This window comes from Camelus bactrianus, chromosome 6, assembly GCF_048773025.1.
Source record: "Camelus bactrianus isolate YW-2024 breed Bactrian camel chromosome 6, ASM4877302v1, whole genome shotgun sequence".
In the NCBI taxonomy this organism is placed as follows: domain Eukaryota; kingdom Metazoa; phylum Chordata; class Mammalia; order Artiodactyla; family Camelidae; genus Camelus; species Camelus bactrianus.
Genome location: NC_133544.1, coordinates 4826991 through 4845615, shown reverse-complemented (window position 1 = coordinate 4845615; position 18625 = coordinate 4826991). Strand labels below are relative to the sequence as shown.

General features: G+C 49.7%; 1 protein-coding gene across 5 annotated transcripts in view; it reads left to right on the top strand.

Annotated features, from left to right (window-relative positions):
* Positions 1-18625, top strand: part of EVL (Enah/Vasp-like) — a 135596-nt gene that overhangs the window by 87238 nt on the left and 29733 nt on the right. For all 5 annotated transcript variants that reach the window (XM_074365043.1, XM_074365041.1, XM_074365044.1 and 2 more), the window contains exon 3: positions 4983-5160. In XM_074365043.1, the coding sequence (XP_074221144.1) occupies positions 4983-5160 (178 nt within the window). The remainder of the gene's footprint in view (positions 1-4982; positions 5161-18625) is intronic.

Here is an 18625-nt window from a genome sequence, read left to right as displayed (position 1 = left end):
ATACATGAAAAAAGTCTTTATGCCTAGCTCACAGTGTACCCCCAAATTAAGGTCAACCTAAACATGCAAAGTAAATCAGTAGAAGAAAATTCAGGAAAATATCTTCATTATATTGGAGGGAAAATGTCTTCATGACATTGAACAGGACACAAATAGCATTAACTGTAAAAGAAAAACATTAAGTTGGACTTCTTTAAAGTTAAGCAATTTTCTTTATTGAAAAGTTACCATTGAGAAAGTGAAAAGGCAAGCTACCTACTGGGAGAAGAGATACATATATATGTATACACACACACACACACACACACACACACACACGACAAAGGACTCATGAAAAGTGTGTGTGGAACTCCTACAAATCAATAAGAAAAAGACAAACAACCTCTTAAAAATGGGCACAAGGACTTGAACTGAAATTGCACAAAAAGAGAAAAGAGCAGTGGAACAGAAAACCAACGAGCATGTGAAAGTTGCTCTCCGTCACTTCTCATAATACAAAAGGACACTGTGATCAGAGTGCTGCACACACAGCAGAAAAGCTGAAGTTAAAAGGGCTGAAGGCCAAATGTTGGTGGGAATGCAGAGTGACTGGAGTCCCCACATACTGCTGCTGGGAGGTGTAAATCACCACAGCCTCTCTGGAAAGTGATTTGCCAGAACCTACTAAAGCTAAGTATGTACCTACCCTGTAACCCACTCTTGGGTGTATACCCCAGAGAAATGAGTGCCTGTGTCCCGTGAAAGACATGGATGAAAATATTCATGGCAATTCTATTCCTGACAGCCAACAGCTAGAAACTACACAAATGCCCATCAACAGGAGAATGGATGAGTTATTTATGGTATATCAAAAAACAGAATGTTGTGTAGCTGCCAAAAAGAATTAAATACTTACAAATGCAGTAACATGGACAAATCTCAGAGACTTTTTTTTGCATGAAAGAACACAGAAACAGAAGAGTACATACCGTGTGAATCCATTTCTGTGTAGTTCCCCTTCCCCGCCCCCTCCCCCAGTAACCATGGTTTATTTTCTATGTCTGTGAGTCTGTATCTATTTTGTAAATAAGTACATTTGTGTCTTTTTTTTTTTTTTTAGATTCCATATATGTGATGTCATATCATATTTTTCTTTCTCTTTCTGGCTTATTTCACTTAGTATAACAATCTCCAGGTCCATCCATGTTGCTGTGAATGGCATTATTCTTTTATTCCTTTATATGGCTGAGTATCTAATACACACACACACACACACAAACACACACCCACACCACAACTTCTTTAGCCATCTGTTGATGGACATTTAGGTTGCTTCCATGTCTTGGCTCTTGTAAATAGTGCTACTGCAAACATTGAAGTGCATGTATCTTTTCACATTAGTTTCCTCTAGACATATGACCAGGAGTGGGATTGCTGGGTCGTATGGTAAATCTGTTTTTAGTTTTTTAAGGAATCTCCATAGTTTTCCATAGTGGCTGCACCAAATTACATTCCTACCATCAGTGTAGGAGGGTTCCCCTTTCTCCACACCTTCTCCAGCATTTATTGTTTGTGAACTTTTTAATGATGGCCATTCTGACCAGTGTGAGGTGGTATCTCGTAGTTTTGATTTGCATTTCTCTGATAATTAACTCTATTGAGCATCTTTTCCTGTGCCTGTTGATCATCACAATGCTTCTTATCATGCATACAAACCACAAAACCTCCCGCACTTTTTCTGATGATCTAGAGCTAAACTCAGAGAGAGAAACACCCAGGAACCTGGGTGTAGATGTTGGTGAAGACTGCACTGTGTCAGTGTGTAAGACGTTAGGGGACAGTTGGGTTTCTCTAGCTAATTCAGTACCTGGCACAGCACACGCGGGCTCGCACACTCGCTCTCTCTCTCTCTCTCTCTTTTCACTACAGGTCAGTGCAGACCCACCTTACACCTGGCTAAGACTTGGAAAAAGTTTTTGTGGGTATTGCCCACATTTGCTGTCCTGGCCTTTCTTTCTCCGACAGCACGGCAGTGTAGAGCGGGAAAGGAGAGCAATAGATCCGAGGTATCATCTTAGCACTCCGGCCAGCAACCAGGGTGCCTTGGCCTTGTGCCTTTGCATCTCTGAATCTTTCCCTGAGCTCACCTTCCTGACCAGGGGGACAGTAGTAGCATGAGTTATCTCCAATTTCAGATCACGAAACCCTGAAGCCTCAAAACCAGAGATCAGAGCAGTCATCCTCTGCCTCTCCTAAAGCAAAGTCCTTTCCATCACATCACCAACAGCAGGCCGTCCAGCCTTATCCAGACTCTTCTTGTATTTCCATCTCTAGGGACTTTAATATTTCTCAGTTAGCATTTACTGACAGCCTGTTGTGTGCCAGCAGCTGTGTTAGTGGTTCCATATGCGTAATTTAATCTTCACAACACTCTGAGGATGCCACACCACTGCCATATCACAGTCTTCCCCATTTTACAGATAAGAAAACATACTAAGTGAAGTCATACAGTATTTGTTCTTTTCTTATTTCACGTAGCCTAGTGCCCTCAAGATCCTTCCATGTTGTCACAAATGGCTAGATTTCATTCTTTTTATGGCTGAATAATATTCCTTTTTATGTATATACCATGGTTTCTTTATTCATACATCAGTGGACATTTAGGTTGTTTCCTTATCTTGGCTATTGTAAATAATGGTTCAGTGAACATGGGAGTGCATATAGCTTTTTGACTCCATGTTTTCATTTTCATTTTTACCCAAAAGAGGAATTGTTAGATCATATGGTAGTTCTATTTTTAATTTTTTGAATCTATTTTTAATTTTTTGAGGAACTTTTATACTATTTTCCGTAGTAGCTACACCAATTTGCATTCCCACCAGCAGTGCACAAGGGTTCCCTTTTCTCCATACCCTCACCAGCACTTGTATTTCTTGTCTTTTTGATAGCAGCCATTCTGATATGTGAGGTGATGTCTCCTTGTGGTTTGGATTTGCATTTCCCTGATGATTAGTGATGTTGAGTGACTTTTCATGTATCTGTTGGCCATCTGAATGTCTTCTTTGAATAAATATCTATTGAGATCTTCTGCCCGTTTTTTAATTGGATTGTTTGGTTTTTTGCTGTTGAGTAATACAAGTTTCTTTATATGTTTTAGATATTTGTCCCTTATCAGATACAGGATTTGCAAACATTTTCTCCCATTAAGTAGGTTGCCTTTTCATTTTGTTGATGGTTTCCTTCTGCTGTGTAGAAGCTTTTTAGTTTGATGTAGTCTCACTTGTTTATTTTTGCTTTTGGTGCATTTGTTTTGGTGTCAGATTCAAAAAAATCATCACCAAGACCTGTCAAGGAGTTTACCATTTATGTTTTCTTCTAGGAGCTTTATGGTTTTAGGTCACAAATAGTGGAGGTTAAACAACATGCTCCTGAACAACCAGTGGATTGAAGAAGAAATCTAAAGAGAAATTTAAAAATACTTTAACAAACAAAAATGGAAGTATAACATAACAAAGTTTATGGGATGCAGCAAAAGCAGTTCTAAGAGGGAAGTTCGTAGCAATAAATGCCTACCTCAAGAAACAAGAAAAATTTCAAACAACCTAACTTTACAACCTAAGGAATTAGAAAAAGAAGAACAAATGAAGCCCAAATTTAGAAGGAAAGCAATGACAAAGATTAAATCAGAAATAAGTGAGGGGAGGGGGACATAGTTCAAGGGTAGAGGACGTACCTAGCATGCATGAGGTCATAGGTTCAATCCCCAGTACCTGCATTAATTAATAAGTAAGTAAGTAAGTAAGTAAGTAAGTAAATAAATAAATAAATAAATAAATAAATAAATAAATAAATAAATATAATTACCTCCCTACTCCCCTTACCCAAAAAAAAGAAAAAAAGAAAAAGAAAGAAATGAAACAGAGACTAAAAAGACAATAGAGAAGATCAGTAAAACTAAGAGCTGGGTCTTTGAAATTATAAACAAAACTGACAAACCTTTAGCCAGACTTACCAAGAAAAAGAGGAGACTCTGTGCTCATGTGAAAATGTCCATACTACCCAAAGCAATCAACAGATTCAGTGCAGTCCCTATCCAGATTTCAATGGCATTTTTCACAGAAATAGAACAGTAATCCTAAAAGTTATATGGAACCACAAAAGACCCACAAATGGCCAAAGCAATCTTGAGAAAGAACAGAGCTGGAGGCATCACATTCCCTCATTTCAAACTATATTTCAAAACCATGGTAATTAAAACAGCATAATATTGGGACAAAAACAGACACATAAATCAGTGGGACAGAATAAAGAACCCAGTAATAAACCCACACAGATGTGGTTATTAATTTATGACAAAGGAGCCAAGAACATACAATGGGGAAAGGACAGTCTCTTCAGTAAATGGTATTGAGAAAGCTGGATAGCCATGTGCAGAAGAGTGGAAAGTTGTCCTTTTAACCAATAACCTGCTTATTAATGCACTCTAAGTATGAGACACTCTGCAGAGGGATGTGGGAGGCATAAATATAAATTAGAAAAGACTCTCGCCCCTAACGGTCTTTGTATCTAGAAGTCTCAGTGAGGTGTGTCATACTGTGACCTTTGCAGTTAACCCCATTAGGTCAGTAGAGCCAGGATTATCATCCCCACTTTATAACTGGAGAGACCAAGCCCAGAGAAACGCAGTGCCGCCCTGGGTGACACGGCTGGGAGGCCGGGCTGGGACCAGGACCCAGGGAGCCCGACTCCCAGCTCAGGTCTCTACTATGGAGATCGGGGCTGTACAGCATTGTTAGTTAAGTGAAATAACTGGTTTTCTAACCCTCACTGTTCCTTGCATCATGTTGGAAAGCTGCCTGGTGGTGCTGCCCCCTCTGACCCCATCCCCATCTCCTTGTCCTCTCATAGCCCCAGGGACACAGGATCCTTGCCCCACAGCGGCTCCCTCCAGCTCACTTACCTGTTATTTATTTACACGTATTTCTCTCTCTTTTCCCTTTCAGGTTGTGATCAATTATTCAATCGTGAAAGGGCTGAAGTACAATCAGGCAACGCCAACCTTCCACCAGTGGCGAGATGCCCGCCAGGTCTACGGTTTAAACTTTGCAAGTAAGGAAGAAGCGACCACATTCTCCAATGCCATGCTGTTTGCCCTGAACATCATGAATTCCCAAGAAGGAGGTAAGTGGGGCTTAGTGCTGGCCTGGTGCCGAGACCCTCTCTGGTTCTACCTCTGTCCTCCCACGGTGCTAGCTCCCCGGGTGTCCTCGCCCTGCAACTGCGCGGAGCTGGTGTGTCATGGATCCTCAGAGAAGCCCACTGCCTGCCTCTAGATTTAGAAATACTCACAATCGGAAGGAGGAGAGAATGGCCTTTACGTCTTTTTTCCATGTGTGAGATGCAGACTTGTACTGATGTGTTCCTAAAGCTATACATCCAGATGTGTTATGTTTGTCATCTGCATTCTGGACACATATTTGGCAGAGATGGGAGGGAGCAAGCAACAGTTTATTCATGAATTCATTTGTTCACACTTGCACTAAACATTGAGCATTAGAAACTGGCCAGGCAGCGTAGGTAAGGAATGACTAGGTGGAGTCCTTCCCCTCGAGGCCCTTGGGTATCTCGGAGCAGACAGATTCATAATCTGCTAACCATCACGCAGTGTGGCGAGTGCTCTGGCAGGGTCTGAGCAGGGCAGGGTCCTCAGGGAGCACAGGAAAGGAATAAGGAACTGCCCATCTGAGCTGCCCTGGGAGGCTTCACATGGGGTGGCAGCGTTTGAGCTGGAGTTTTGAAGGACAAGGAGCTTACAAGACAGAGGTGGGAGTGGGCATCCCAGGCAGAGGGAGCAGCAAACATGAAGGCACGTGGGCAGGAAAGCCCAGCATGTGCTGGGAACCGGTACACTGCAGCGTCTCTGGGGCCTGCTGTGCAGACAGGAGAGAGGTTGGAAATGGAATTGGAAGGGAGGTGGGGATTGCACAGTGAAAGGCTCCAACCTGGAAGACTTTGGGTGCACTTGGTACTTGGCGTAGGTGGTAGGGTGGGGGTGACAAGCGATGCCAGCAAAAACTTCTGTGCAGGGCAGGTAAACCAGAGAGACCAAAATCCATGTGGCTTTTCTTGGAAATTTGTAGTCTTAGCTTCACAGGGAGGATGGAGGCCTCCCGGCGTGTGGGCGTCGTGGTGGCCGCAGAGATGGTCTTGCACTTTGCAAAGGATCTTTCCTTGGAAGAAGGTGAAGAAGTGGACTTGGGGGCGCACTGCTGCCTTTGAGCCCTGGTTCTGCCACGTCCTGGTGGAGGAGCCCTTGGACAGGTCACTTTATTTTTCTGTGCTTCAGGTTCCTTATCTGTAGACTGAGGGGTAGAGGGTTGATTGAGCTGGAATGTAAGATGTTCGGTAGGCTGCCTGACACATACTGATCACCCAGCATCAGGATTTGTCTTACTGCTGTTGCCGCTGCCGCAGCCGGATCCAGGTAGGAAGTCGGGAGCCCGGTACTTAGAACCTGGAGGGAGGTGGCTTTTAAATGCCTACTGTGCCTAATATGCTGGAGCTTTGGGGCCCAGTTTTGGCCGTGGAACGATTTTGTTACGTGAATAAGGAGCACACTTTGAGGACGCTTCCCGCAGGCCGTGCACAGGACTGGTGCCCTTAGAGCTCTTCCCCCGCCATGAAAGTCCCCAGGAGTTGGCGCATTTTCTGCTGAAAACTCGGGCTGTGTGGTGAGGAACCACAGCATTGTTAAGTGACAAGCACAGGGCCTGGAACATCATGGGCACCAAATAAATGTTTATTAAACTGTATTTTTTCCACCCAAGAGCCTTGAGCTTCTGGTGAAGTGAGCTGAGTTTAAGGTTTCCCATCAGAGCTGCCTCACTTGTCCCAGGATGTGAGCGTTAAGTTTTATTTTATCTGTATGTACAGATACATTAAGGGCCCCCCCCCCCCGCAAAAAGGTTTTAATGTAATCAGATGGCTAACTCAAAGCAACTGCAACTGTTAGTTATTTTATTAACTTAATTGTGAACGACAAGGAAGTCAGTTAATCCAATAGTCATTTTCAGATAAGAAACCTGTGACCTGTTCTGAAGAAATGACTTGGTGCCGGGCAGTAACTCAGATTCAGAGTCCAGGCCTCCTACATGCCCTTTGGGTTGAATGGATGTCTTTGTTGGGGTAGGGGTGGATGTGTGGTCACAGTGTGAGTGACCTGATTTGAAACTTTCATCATGAGTAGCAGTTGCCTGTCCTGGTTCAATGGCCCTTGGTGGAGGGGGTCCTGGGCCCACTGAGAATTAAGCTTTCTCTTCACCTGGGGTGTAGTCTCCTGTACCGTACAGAAATCTGGAGTGTGAGCACCATGCACTTCACATGTGGCTGTGCAGGGACCCCCCCCACCACACCCAGGTCCTGACAGACCGTGTCCCTCTGGCCCCTCCCAAGGACAGCCAGGATGTCACCTGTGACAACAGAGCACTTTGGAGCTTCTTGGAAATGGATCATATAGTCTGGACTTCATTGCCTGACTTCTGGCCCTTGGCGTTACGTCTGAGGGACTGGCCCACAGAACCGTGTGTCTGCAGTGGCTCCTGTCACTGCCGGGCGCCGCTCTCCCCTGTAGTTCAGCCTGCAGAGCTGGGACGGCGCACGGGCAGCCTCTCTATCACGCCGCTCTGTCCACCAGTTAGGCAGCTTGCTGCAGGCCAGTCGTGATGCGCGCTGTTACATCCCCTCTGTGCTGGGGCATCCTCCTCTGCCCTCCTTTGGTGGGAGGCAGTTTGCTATACAGTGGACCCTGGAACAGCACGGGTTTGAACTGTATGGTCCGCTTATGTGAGGACTTTCCTCAGTAAACTCGTCCGCAGCACCGTGGGTACCGGGCACCGACTGTGAGGTCACTCACGGTTTTCAACTGCGCAGAGGGTCGGAGCCCCCGGCCCCAACGTTGTTCAAGGGTTTACTGTAGTGAAAAGAGCATTTGTTTGGAGGCAGTGAGATCTAATATTAAGTCTTTGCTCTGCCACCTGTGGCCTTGGGATAATAAACTCTACCTCCTAGGGTTGTTAGGTAAGTTAAATTTAAAGTATTTATAAAGCACTTAGTGTATAGTGCCTGGTATGTGATAAAAGCGCAAATAATATTGGTTCTTTCCCTTTTGGTCTTGGATTTGCTTGTCTTCTGTAAGCTTCAGCATCCTTAGTTGTAAAATGGGGTCATAAGTCCCACTTACAAAGCTGTGGAGAGGAGTCAGCTGCCCGGCGTGGGGCTTGGCACCTCGTAAATGCAAAGCCGCTGCCCCTTCCTCGCCTCACTGGCGTGTCCTGTTCTGTGCTGGGATCTGGGGCTCGTGGGGCTCGTGCCCTCAGATGGTAGAAAGACTCAGGGTCCCCTCAGCTTGGTTTTCGCAGCATTTCCCACCTCCTTCCTTGTGTGTGAGCAACACTAGTGTGGCCTCCTCCGGGGTCTTCCAACCTGGCAGACACAAGATGTTTAGACACAAACCTGAAAGCAATCAGAGCCAATCACGGACTCCCAGGACTTTGTACTGACCAGTCTTCACATCCCCCTTCTCTTACCTGATTCTTGCCACAGCCCTGGGAAGCGAGTCCCAGGTGACGTCGCTGGGTTAGGAAGCCAAGGCTCAGAGACGGGGTGTCTTCCCCGGAATTCAGACCCCGGGCTGGACCATTTGCTGTCCATGTGCTCCAGACAGGCAGCAGGCCATGACTCTGGGCTCTTTCTTCATTCCGTCCTGCCTCTCAGCCTGGTGAAGCCCACTGTCCAACCAGGGTTCTTAGCGGTACTCCGGAGAAAGAGCAGGCACAACACAGTAATATTTTTGCTGCCTGACTTCTGCATGGAAGAGGCAGTCAGGCACTTGACCCTTGAAAGATCTGTTTTTCTGACATTGTTCCTTGCTACCCACAAAACCTATCATTTTCCACCTGTGAGTTTTTAGTAGTGCTCATTCTTCAACCTCAGGCTCAACCTAGGGAACCCAAGGTCAATTTAGCAAGTGATATGAATAAGTTAGATAATGGTCTTAGAGTCCGGTGGCTTCAGTTCCCAGGATGGGGTCAGGAGTGCAGAGCTGGCTTAGGGCTCTCTTGGGACCCACAAGGCTCTGGGATCAGAGTGATTGGGTGGATGGGGGCAGTCAGTCACTGGGTTCTTGGTGGGGGTTTTCTATAGAAGTTGACCCCCGGAGGTTGTCTTGGAGGCAGGAGGAGGCGTCTGGCTCCTCGTGCACAGCTGTCTTCCTAGCGGAGGGGCGCTGGGTGCTGTGGAGGGGAGGCCGCCGCCTCCCTGTGGTCACAGCTGTCCTCCGTGCGGGTTGCTGATCCCTGCTCTTTACAGAGCTTGGCCCAGCCTTTCTGGATTTCTGGGTGCCGCATGAGGAGGTGTGATGGCCAAGGATGGTGCGTGTGCTTAGGGGGCACTCAGACTGGGGCGTCTTTGGCTTATTTGGATGGCAGAGGTAATGACTGTAGTAATAATGCTATCATCTAGACTTTCTCTTTAAAGTCTGGGCTCTTTGCTTTTCACCAGGCTCCTTCTCCCATGTGCCCCTCCCCTACCCTTCTTAAGGGAAGGCTCCCACTAACCAAACAGCCTGTGGGGTGTGAGGGCCCGGCAGCCACACAGGAAAACCTTATCTGGCAAAGGAAGTACTTCCTTATACTCTAAAGTGCTTATAATTTGACTTTCAGTTCCTGTAGGTTGTCAGGCCAGCTACTGTTACACACATTTATTCAGACAGAAGCTTCGGATTCAAGGAGGCCACATGTCTGCCAGAATCTTCCACTGGACCTGAGGCTCAAATTTAGAGCTTCTGGTTTGAAAGCCAGTGTTTTTTCTGTGTCTCTGCACTGGCTCAGTAGGTCAGAGAGGAGGGTCGACAGGCCGTGAGCCCAGCCCGCCCCCACAGCTCCAGACAATCTTCTCACTTTGGGGGTCACAAGGGCTTGGGCAGGGCCGCGAGCATGGCTCATAGTGGCGCATCACTGCCACCTGCTGAAGTGAGACCGAGGACACAGGCCTCGGTGTCCATGGGTCTGCTCCGTCACAACTCCCAGACCACTGATGCCAGCTCCAGAAAGCGTGGGCCTGGACCTCCTCTGGCCGCTGCCTTCAGTGGGGCACCAGCCGCTGGGTAAAGCCGCCAGTTGTCGGCAGGGGAGGCGTGTTTATGGGCTTTACCACGCAGCCTGGCTCGGCTTCCCTCCCTCCCGCAGGTGTGAGTTCACAGTTAGCTGCCTGATGAAGGCACTGCTTCTGTATGCTTTCACGTGAGCCTGCTTCTGACTTCCTGCGTGACCTTAAACAGGACCCTTCTCTTTGGGCCGCAGTTTCCCCATCTTTGATAGGAAGGGTACAGACTTGATCAAGGTCCCTGCAAGTCCTAGGCCTGACAGGTTTTATGTATATTGTCTAGACAGAGTGAATTCTAGTTCACTACTTAGAGACATTGTCACTGGAGCCAATGCTAAGAGCAGGTGAAACATGTGAAGAAACTGGAACAGCAGAATGTCCTTCTTTTGCCCTGAAGGACATCCAGGAGGCAGGGTCCCTCACCATCCACAGCCCTTGTTTATTATTGAAAAATAGAAAATATGGACAAGTAAGCAAAAAATTACCTCTAGTCGCACAAGCCAGAGATAACTGCTGTTAACACTCATATATCCTTCCAGACTTTGTGTTCATGTGTGAGCGAACAGCTGTTCCCCAGAAGCAGTGTGTGCATACTGTCTTATGACCTTTTCTCACTTGGCGCCACGGCATGAATGTCTTTCCCTGCCAGAGGCGGCAGACCTCCACCCCGTTTAAGTGGCCAGCGTACTGCAGTGAGGACTATGTAAGGATGTACTGCAATCTAACCAAGTCTTCGGCTTTTAAGTGTATCCGCTGTCCTCATTCTTCACTACTGTGCTCGTGGAGCACAGGGCTCTCTTGTGTGTTTATGTTTGTGTGTGTGTTTTGTGTCTTATCCAGCTATGCCCTGGGATGTTTCTGAGTCAAACAGTATATAAATTTCTAAGCTTTTATGTATCTTGCCAAAATGCCTTCCAGAATGAGCGCAATGGTTGAAACCCTATGCATCCTGTGGGAGGGTCACCCACTGCCCAGCCTGCGCCGGGGCCAGGCATCAGCACTCCTGCTGATCTTAGCAAACACAAGAGGAGGGAAAACATATCTTTTTTTTTTTTTTTTTTTTTGAGTGAAAGTAGATTTATTCAGAGAGATGCACACTCCATAGACAGAGTGCAGGCGTCTCAGAAGGGCCTCGGAGGTAGGTACACATTCCATAGGCAGAATGCAGGCCGTCTCGCTCAGACGGCAGAGTGGTGGCCCCAGCGCCATCTCTGTGAGATTGCCCCCTCCATACAACTCCCCGTTGTTAAATCTGTGTCCGCAGTGATCACTGTAAGTCCAGGTGGGGCCGGCACCTGTTGTCCTTGTCCGAGCTTCTGTATACTGCAGGGTCATTTTATTATAGATGACTTCTCTCTTTTCTGCCCTTTATTTTTTTTCTAATTTATATAGGTAGGTTATATAATCTATGAATTTCACTTCAGGATAATACAGGAAACATTACAAAATGTTTGTAATAAAGAGGGACCATTGGGTCTGAGAGGATGGGCTAGAAGTTTTGCAAAAATGAGACGAGTTCCTTCTTGCATCTTGTCTGTGGTCTCATTCGAGCATCACTGAGCAGTGCCGGGTGGATGGCGCCACGTCCACACGCATCTCACAGCTAAGAAAATTGAGCCCCAGGAAGGGAGGGAGTGCTTGGCCAGCCGCTTGCTGACCTGACCCATCAGGCAGAGAAGCTGGGGGTCAGAGCCCTGTTCCTCTTCTCATCCAGAGACAAGCCCCATGGTCTGGTGGGGAGGATGTGTGTTCTGGGGCCAGGGCACCACCGTGTGAAGGAGAACAGCTCATGCCCCCTCTTGCATCTCCTGTGCGCACTCTCCGTGCCAGCACCGCTTCCCTGTCAGGGCATTGCGCAGTTCCATCTGGTTCTGACACCGTCTCCCCTCAGATCACGCCGGGCCCCACAGGTTAATGGCTCCGTCCCCCAAGACTGCCCCCTCCGCCTTCAAATGCCAGTCGTGAGTCCTGGTTGTCACCTGTGCCTCTGTCCAACAGGCTGTAAATCGGAGGGTCCCGTGACCTCCTTGGGCCCATTAATTTGCTCAAGTGGCTCACAGAACTCAGAGAAACTTTACTTACTAGGTGACCAACCAGTTTACAGTGAAAGGTGCAACTCAGGAAGAGCCAGATGGAAGAGAGGCGAGGGGCGCGTCCGGTGGCCGGGCGCAGCGCTTCCGCGCCCGCTCTCCCGTGTTCGCCCACCCGGAAACTCTCTGAGCCCCGTGCTTTTGGTTTTTATGGCGGTTTCATTACATAGGCCATTGGTGGTTGAACCCAGTCTCTGGGCAATCATGCCTTCCGCGAAGGTGGAGGAGGCGGAGACAGAGAGCTCCAGCCCACTGGTCGGAAGTCACTGCAGTAACGTCAGCCCAGGGTGGTTGAAAGAGCCTGTTCAGGGTAGCAGGTTACACTCGCTTCACCTCTGTGCTCTGAGGCTGTCAGGAATTAAGGATATAACTAACTGACAAAAGATGTCTCTGTGGCTCTTAGGAAATTTCAAGGGTTTTGGGAGCTGTGTTCCAAGAACAGTGTACAAAGACCAACTGTAAATTTATTATTATAAATCGCAGTATCACACTTGGGTTCAAATTTCTTTCTTAGTGCTTACAAGCAGTGTGACCAGACAAGTCCCTCCATCTGCCAAGTGGGTATAATAATACCGTTGATGGCTGGGAGGTCACCTGACACCATACCTGTGTGAGACCCCGGAACCTGTCGGTGTCTCGGAAGCGAAGCTTGCTTCCTCAGGCTTCCTCTCCCTGCCCACCCGGTGCTGCTCTGCTTTCTGTCCACATTAAACTGCTTTAGAGTCTCTCAAACCTTCCCACAGTCCTTGTCCTGTCCTCTTTCATCGTTCCTGGAGGGCAGGGCCCCCTGACGTGAGGCCCCAGGCTGATGGGATCCAGCCTCCTGGCAGAAGTAGGTTTTTGAGAAAACCTTGCCCATCAGAGCTTCTGTATGTGTGGGAGACAGACAGTGGGGGCCCAGGAGGGAGCCCTGGGCGTCACGAAGCCAAGCTTGCGTTCTGCAGGTGGGGCCCAGTGAGGGGAGGGACTTGCGGGGCTGACGCAGCAGGTCAGGGCAGAGCCGCACCCGCACCCAGGCTTCCTCGCACCACCCCAGGCAGCCCAGGCCTGGCGCCCCGTTCCTTCCTCAGAGAGAATACCCCCTGGCACCGGGCCCAGAGGGAGCGCTAGGGAGAGGGCTGTGGGGCCCGGGCGGCAGTGCGCAGGAGGGCCTGGGTAGCTTGGCTTCGTCCACTTTTTCCTTTCTGGTTTCCCCTAGTAAAATTCATCCGGCCTTCCCAGTGGGCAGAGCAGCCTGCCCTGCTGGCCAGCTGCTCCTCTGTTCTTGCTCGAAGAACCACACTCTCCAGCTCACTTCCCACGGCCTCACCTTTCTTACTGTCAACTCAGTACAGAGTGGGGAGACCCCACATCAAAACTGAGGGTCCACTCCTCAATTCCTGCTAAGACCCCAAGAAACTCTTCAAATCAGAGGCAGTGGCAACCCTCAGCTCACCTGAATCACAGACGTTCCCAGTAGGTCACCAGGAGTGACGAGGGGAGGGGGCCAAACTTCACGTGCGTGTGACGGAGCCTGACTGTGCGGGAAGCAGGGAAGAGACGGCCCAGAGAGCCCCCACGGCACGGTCAGGGTGTCGTGCCTTCCGCCCAGACCACCGGCGTCTGGGCCCAAGAATGCTCCTGGCAGGCAAGCGTTACAGCCAGCACTGGAGGCAGGAGCCTCTTTCCCCAGAACCTAAGGGCTTGGGAGCCCCTAGGAAGGGCGCTGGGAGTGCCTGTGTCCTAGCACCTGGACTTCCAGGGCGGGACTGGCCTCCTGGGACAGCGGTTATACCGTGAAGTGGCCTTCACAGCGTGGAGTCAGGAGCAGCCGTGCTGTAGATGGGCCATTTGATCCTGGGCAGGACTCTTCTCCGAGCCTCCATTTCTTCATCTGTACATTGAGGTGACCATGCCTAGCTCAGTGAGATCGCAGGTGTACTGCATGGTTCTGAAGTTCTGAGTCAGGAGTTCTGCAGACTGGCTGGCTTGACACGAGGGTACCTGGAAATTAGGAGTTAACCCCTCAGGGTGTGCGAGCTCAGTGTGGGGTGTGGATTTCCTGTTAAGGCTGTGGGCACAGGATTAGGGGCAGGATGGCCTCAGGATGGGAGAGCTGTTGGAGGGCCAGACAGGGAGTGGGACAGCAGCTCACACAGTCACAGGAAACTTTGTTTACTGTTTTTGGGTTGAATGCAGTGAATTTCAAACTGGGTATTTTGTGAAGTTCGAAAGGTTTAGCTAGTGTGTCAGGCCCTCACCCTCATACTACCGGAATAGTTCCACTTTACCTGTTTTGTCTGTTGAGACTCTGCAAAAAAAGAAAAGAAGCACCTGGTAGCTGATGGCACCCGCACGGGGTGAATTAAACCACATGGTGAGGGGTTTATTTTCAGTGTCTTCAGATCGTGATGGTGTAGCCTTTTCTTACTTGGTTTGCTTGTAATAACATCACTAGAACATTTCAAGACTTGACTCCATGATGCTGGGTGAGAAGTGTTTTCCCAGTTTTTCCAACGTCCCATGTCCCTAACCGATGCCCAGGGCAGCGTGCACGCACGGTGGGAAGGAGCCCAGGCCAGGGGCTTCTCATCAGCAGTGAGGCCCAGAGCCATTTCCTCACATGTTCCACCTCATAGCTCCTTAGAGCCAGAGCTGGATTTTACTTTTCATAAACCAATCTTCTGTTGATGATTACCTACATTTTTTGCCTAAAGAAAAAGAAATATGGAGCTGTCTTCATCTCCCTCCTATGGAGGCCGTTGGCACCCTCCTGCGGTACTTGCATGGCCCTCTTTCTAAGGGGAACCAAGGACACCGGTCCCGGTGGCCCGTCTTCCTGTCCTGCCTGCCCCCTGGTGGCCACATCCCACGTACCAGGGACCCAGGGACATGGCAGGCAGGGCCCTCGCGCTCTCCACACCAGCACCCCTCCTGTCCCCGTTCAAGTGCCACTCCTCTCAGAACCTTGCTCTTCTGAAGAAGCTCCATGGCAGGATTACCCGCTCCTTGCCCAAGCTCCCAGGGTGCTTCATTCATGCTTCCATCGGGATGGTTGACACCAAGGTCACTCGTTCCCAGCTTGTGAGTCGGTCCAGCTGGGAGGTCCAGAAGTGTCCTGTTTGTCTCTGGGCTCTCAAAGACCAGCACACTATCTACCTTACGAGCTCCTGACACACCATACAGGTTAGGACCCCATGCTGGGGTCGCACTGGACTGTTTACACTGGTGAAGGGTGTGCCCGGAGCCCAGCCCCAGCCGGTCGCCCACACTCCTGGCTGTCCCGGTGGCGTGGTAGCAGGTCCCCAGCTGCTCAGCCCCTCTTCCCCTTCCTCATCTGTCTTCCCTATGGTACTTCTGGTGCGACCTTTCCCCAGAACCGGGTCAGTGCCACAGCCCCTGCACGGCCTGGCTCCTGCCTGGCTTGTGTTCTCTCGTCTGGGCTTCCTGTCTGCTGCCGACCCCAGGCCCACGCCTGTGCCTGGAGCCCTTCCCGCTCCGAACATGCCGTGGTCCGCGGGGTTTGAACTCGGGTTTGCTCATTTAGACTGTGCGCCCATCGAGGGCAGGCGCCCTGAGGAAGGGCCAAGGGGTCTGGCGAGTGGGTGAGCACACCAGCCGTCACGCCGTCCTCTGCAGACAAGACACCAGTCCCGGAGCAGCCCCGCCCGTGAACCTGGGCACGAGGTGAGGGGTGCTATCTGTGATTGAGGGACATGGCACATAGAATTGTCTCACACAGAAATCGCACCCGTCACCTTGGCCCACCTCGCACCAGCCTAGACGGAGGAGCACCTTGTTCTCACCGACTGCCAGCTGTTGGGGCCCTGAGGTGTGGGTGCGTCGGACGTGGACTGAGACAGGTCTGAGTTCAGGCCCTGCTTGTGCCGCCATGGCTGTGCCCTCGGGCAAGTCACTGCGCCTTTTTGAGACCCCTTTCTCCGTCTGTGGAAGGGGTTTACCTTACCTACCTCACAGGGTTGTTGTGAGGATAACAGGAGGTGATGTTTTGTTTTGTTTTGTTTGCTATTTGAAAAGAAACTAATATATCAGCTCCCATGCTGATGCCTTGGGAGACTCAGAGAGGCCAGGCTGCTTGGGCTGGGATGCTGAGTTCAAGTCCAGGGTCTAAGGAGAGGCCCTGCCTGACCCTCAGGGCCCCTCTGTGCACACTGGCAGTACTCTGTAGCCCCCTCGGGGTCCCCTAACTTCTGCGCATCCCACCAGCAGCCTGCTGCCATCACTGTCTTCCTTTCGAGAACTGCTGGTTTGTTTGCAGCTCCCTCCCTGGAGAAGGAAGACCTCCTTCCACCAGCCCCAGGATTATCTCCTTAACGCTGCTAGGAGGGTTTCTTTGGGGCTTTCGGTTTTCCATCAGTCTGGCCTGGACACCACATGCCCTTTCAGAGCTCAAAAGAGCAAATGGTCCATGACAGGATGCCACCTCACCAGAGCTTGCCCAGTGCTTCTCAGACTGGGGCATGGTGAGCAGCCTGTGGTCAGCACAGGTGATTGACAGAAGTGACACCGACTCTGAGGGCAGGGGACAGCGTGCCAGGCCCATGCTCCAGGCCCTGTCTCACGCAACTGTGAAACCTTAAGCAAGCCGTTTCATCACCTGAGCCTTCGTTTCTGCATCTTTAAAGTGGATGCAATAACCACCTACAGAGTTGCTGTCAGACTCAAATGATGACAGAGGAATGTGATTTGTGAGCTGTAAAGTACCTGAACATTACAAATTGTCCTGCTTTTTTCTGGAGCACCCAATCCCAAGACACCATCCTAAGTTCTCACTCCTCAAAAATGGCCAGAGTCATCACTGGTGTGGAAAGAAGCTGTGACCCTGCCCCAAGGCTGACCCGCATGCTCCTTAAGGAAAGGAACGTGTCTTCTGTTGTACCTGCCCCGTCTCATCTCAGCCAGTCTCCAGCATCCTCCAGAAACTGTCAGGGACACACTAGGAGTTGCTGTTCCCACTGTAAGGATAAAGAAACAGAGGCTCGTAGCAGTAAGTGACTTGCCCAGGGCCACACTAGTGAATGACAGAGCCCAGTCTCCTGATTCACGGTCCAGGTCTCTGCCCAGTGGACCAGATTGCCTGTCAAATAGATCCCGGTCAGCTGGTCGCCTCTATGCTTTCTAAGTCATAACCCCTCCTTGGGGTTGATCATGGGTTGTTTGTTATGGACATTTAACCTGGCCCATCTTTGTAGCCAAATACCTGCATCTTCTGAAATAAGTCAAAAACCAGCATCTTTCCTTTCTTCTTACCTAGGGTGTTAATATCTTGCCTAAAGAGTGATCATTTCCCAGGTCAGCCTTCTGCCAAGTTTTGCTCACATAAGATAAGAACCAGCTCAGGGGGAGGGTAGAGCTCAGTGGTAGAGTGCATGTCTAGCATGTGTGAGGTCCTGGGTTCAATCCCCAGTGCCTCCATTAAACAAACAAACAAACAAATCTGATTACCCCTCTTTCCCCCCAAAAAAAGTAAATAAATAAGATAAGAACCAGCTCAAATATTTTAGTAAGTGACAATCCCAGGGACTCAGAAACCCAAGTGCTCAGCTTGGATACGACTTACAGTCTCTAGAGTGGACAGAGAGTGAGCATTTGAGGCTCTGTCCCCACCTGCTGGTCTGCTACTGCCTTCATCCATCATTTATTCATTCAACAGACGACTGGGTGTCCATGATGGACACCTGCTTGATTTGCCTGCTTCTACGCTTATCCCCAGATGGTCTGTTCTCCACAGACAAGGCTGATCTTTTCACGTCTAGGTCGGTCCAGGTCAACCCTTGCTCAGGACTCTCCAGCTAAAGTCCTGGCTTGACCCAGCTTTACCGCCGAGTGGGTGGATGATTCATGCCTCTGCAACTCCGTTTTCTGATCTATTACGTGGGGATAATAGCTTGTCACATTATTTGGGGAGGTAGACACAGTGATGTGAAAGCATCAATGTAGGTTATTCTTTTATGCAAGGTGCTCACAGACCAGCAGGGGCTCAGGCAGACACCTCCACGGCTCTAATAAAAGGTGGCCTGAGGCCTGGCAGGCAGGGCCCAGAGGAGGAGCGGTCCCAGTGGAGATGTCAGGTGCACTGCCCGAAGTCCCTGAGCAGGCTTTGGTACTGGGCTTGGGGGGCAGAAGCGGAACATTCCGCATCACAGGCAGAGGAACCGTGGGAGAAAGGCGGGAAGGGCAGAGGTTAGGCTTGGAGAGTGAGTCAGGGGCCTTGAATGCCAGGCGGGATTCCGCCTGTCCTGTAGCTGGCGTGTGGTGTAGCCGCAAGCGACCTCCCAGTCTCCAAAGTTCTTTCAAGTCCTGGGCCGTTCATGCAGATTTTATATTCTGCTCTATGGTGTATCTGTGCCTCTTTCCCTGTTTGGAATGATTTCCTGTTCAATAAAACTGACGCT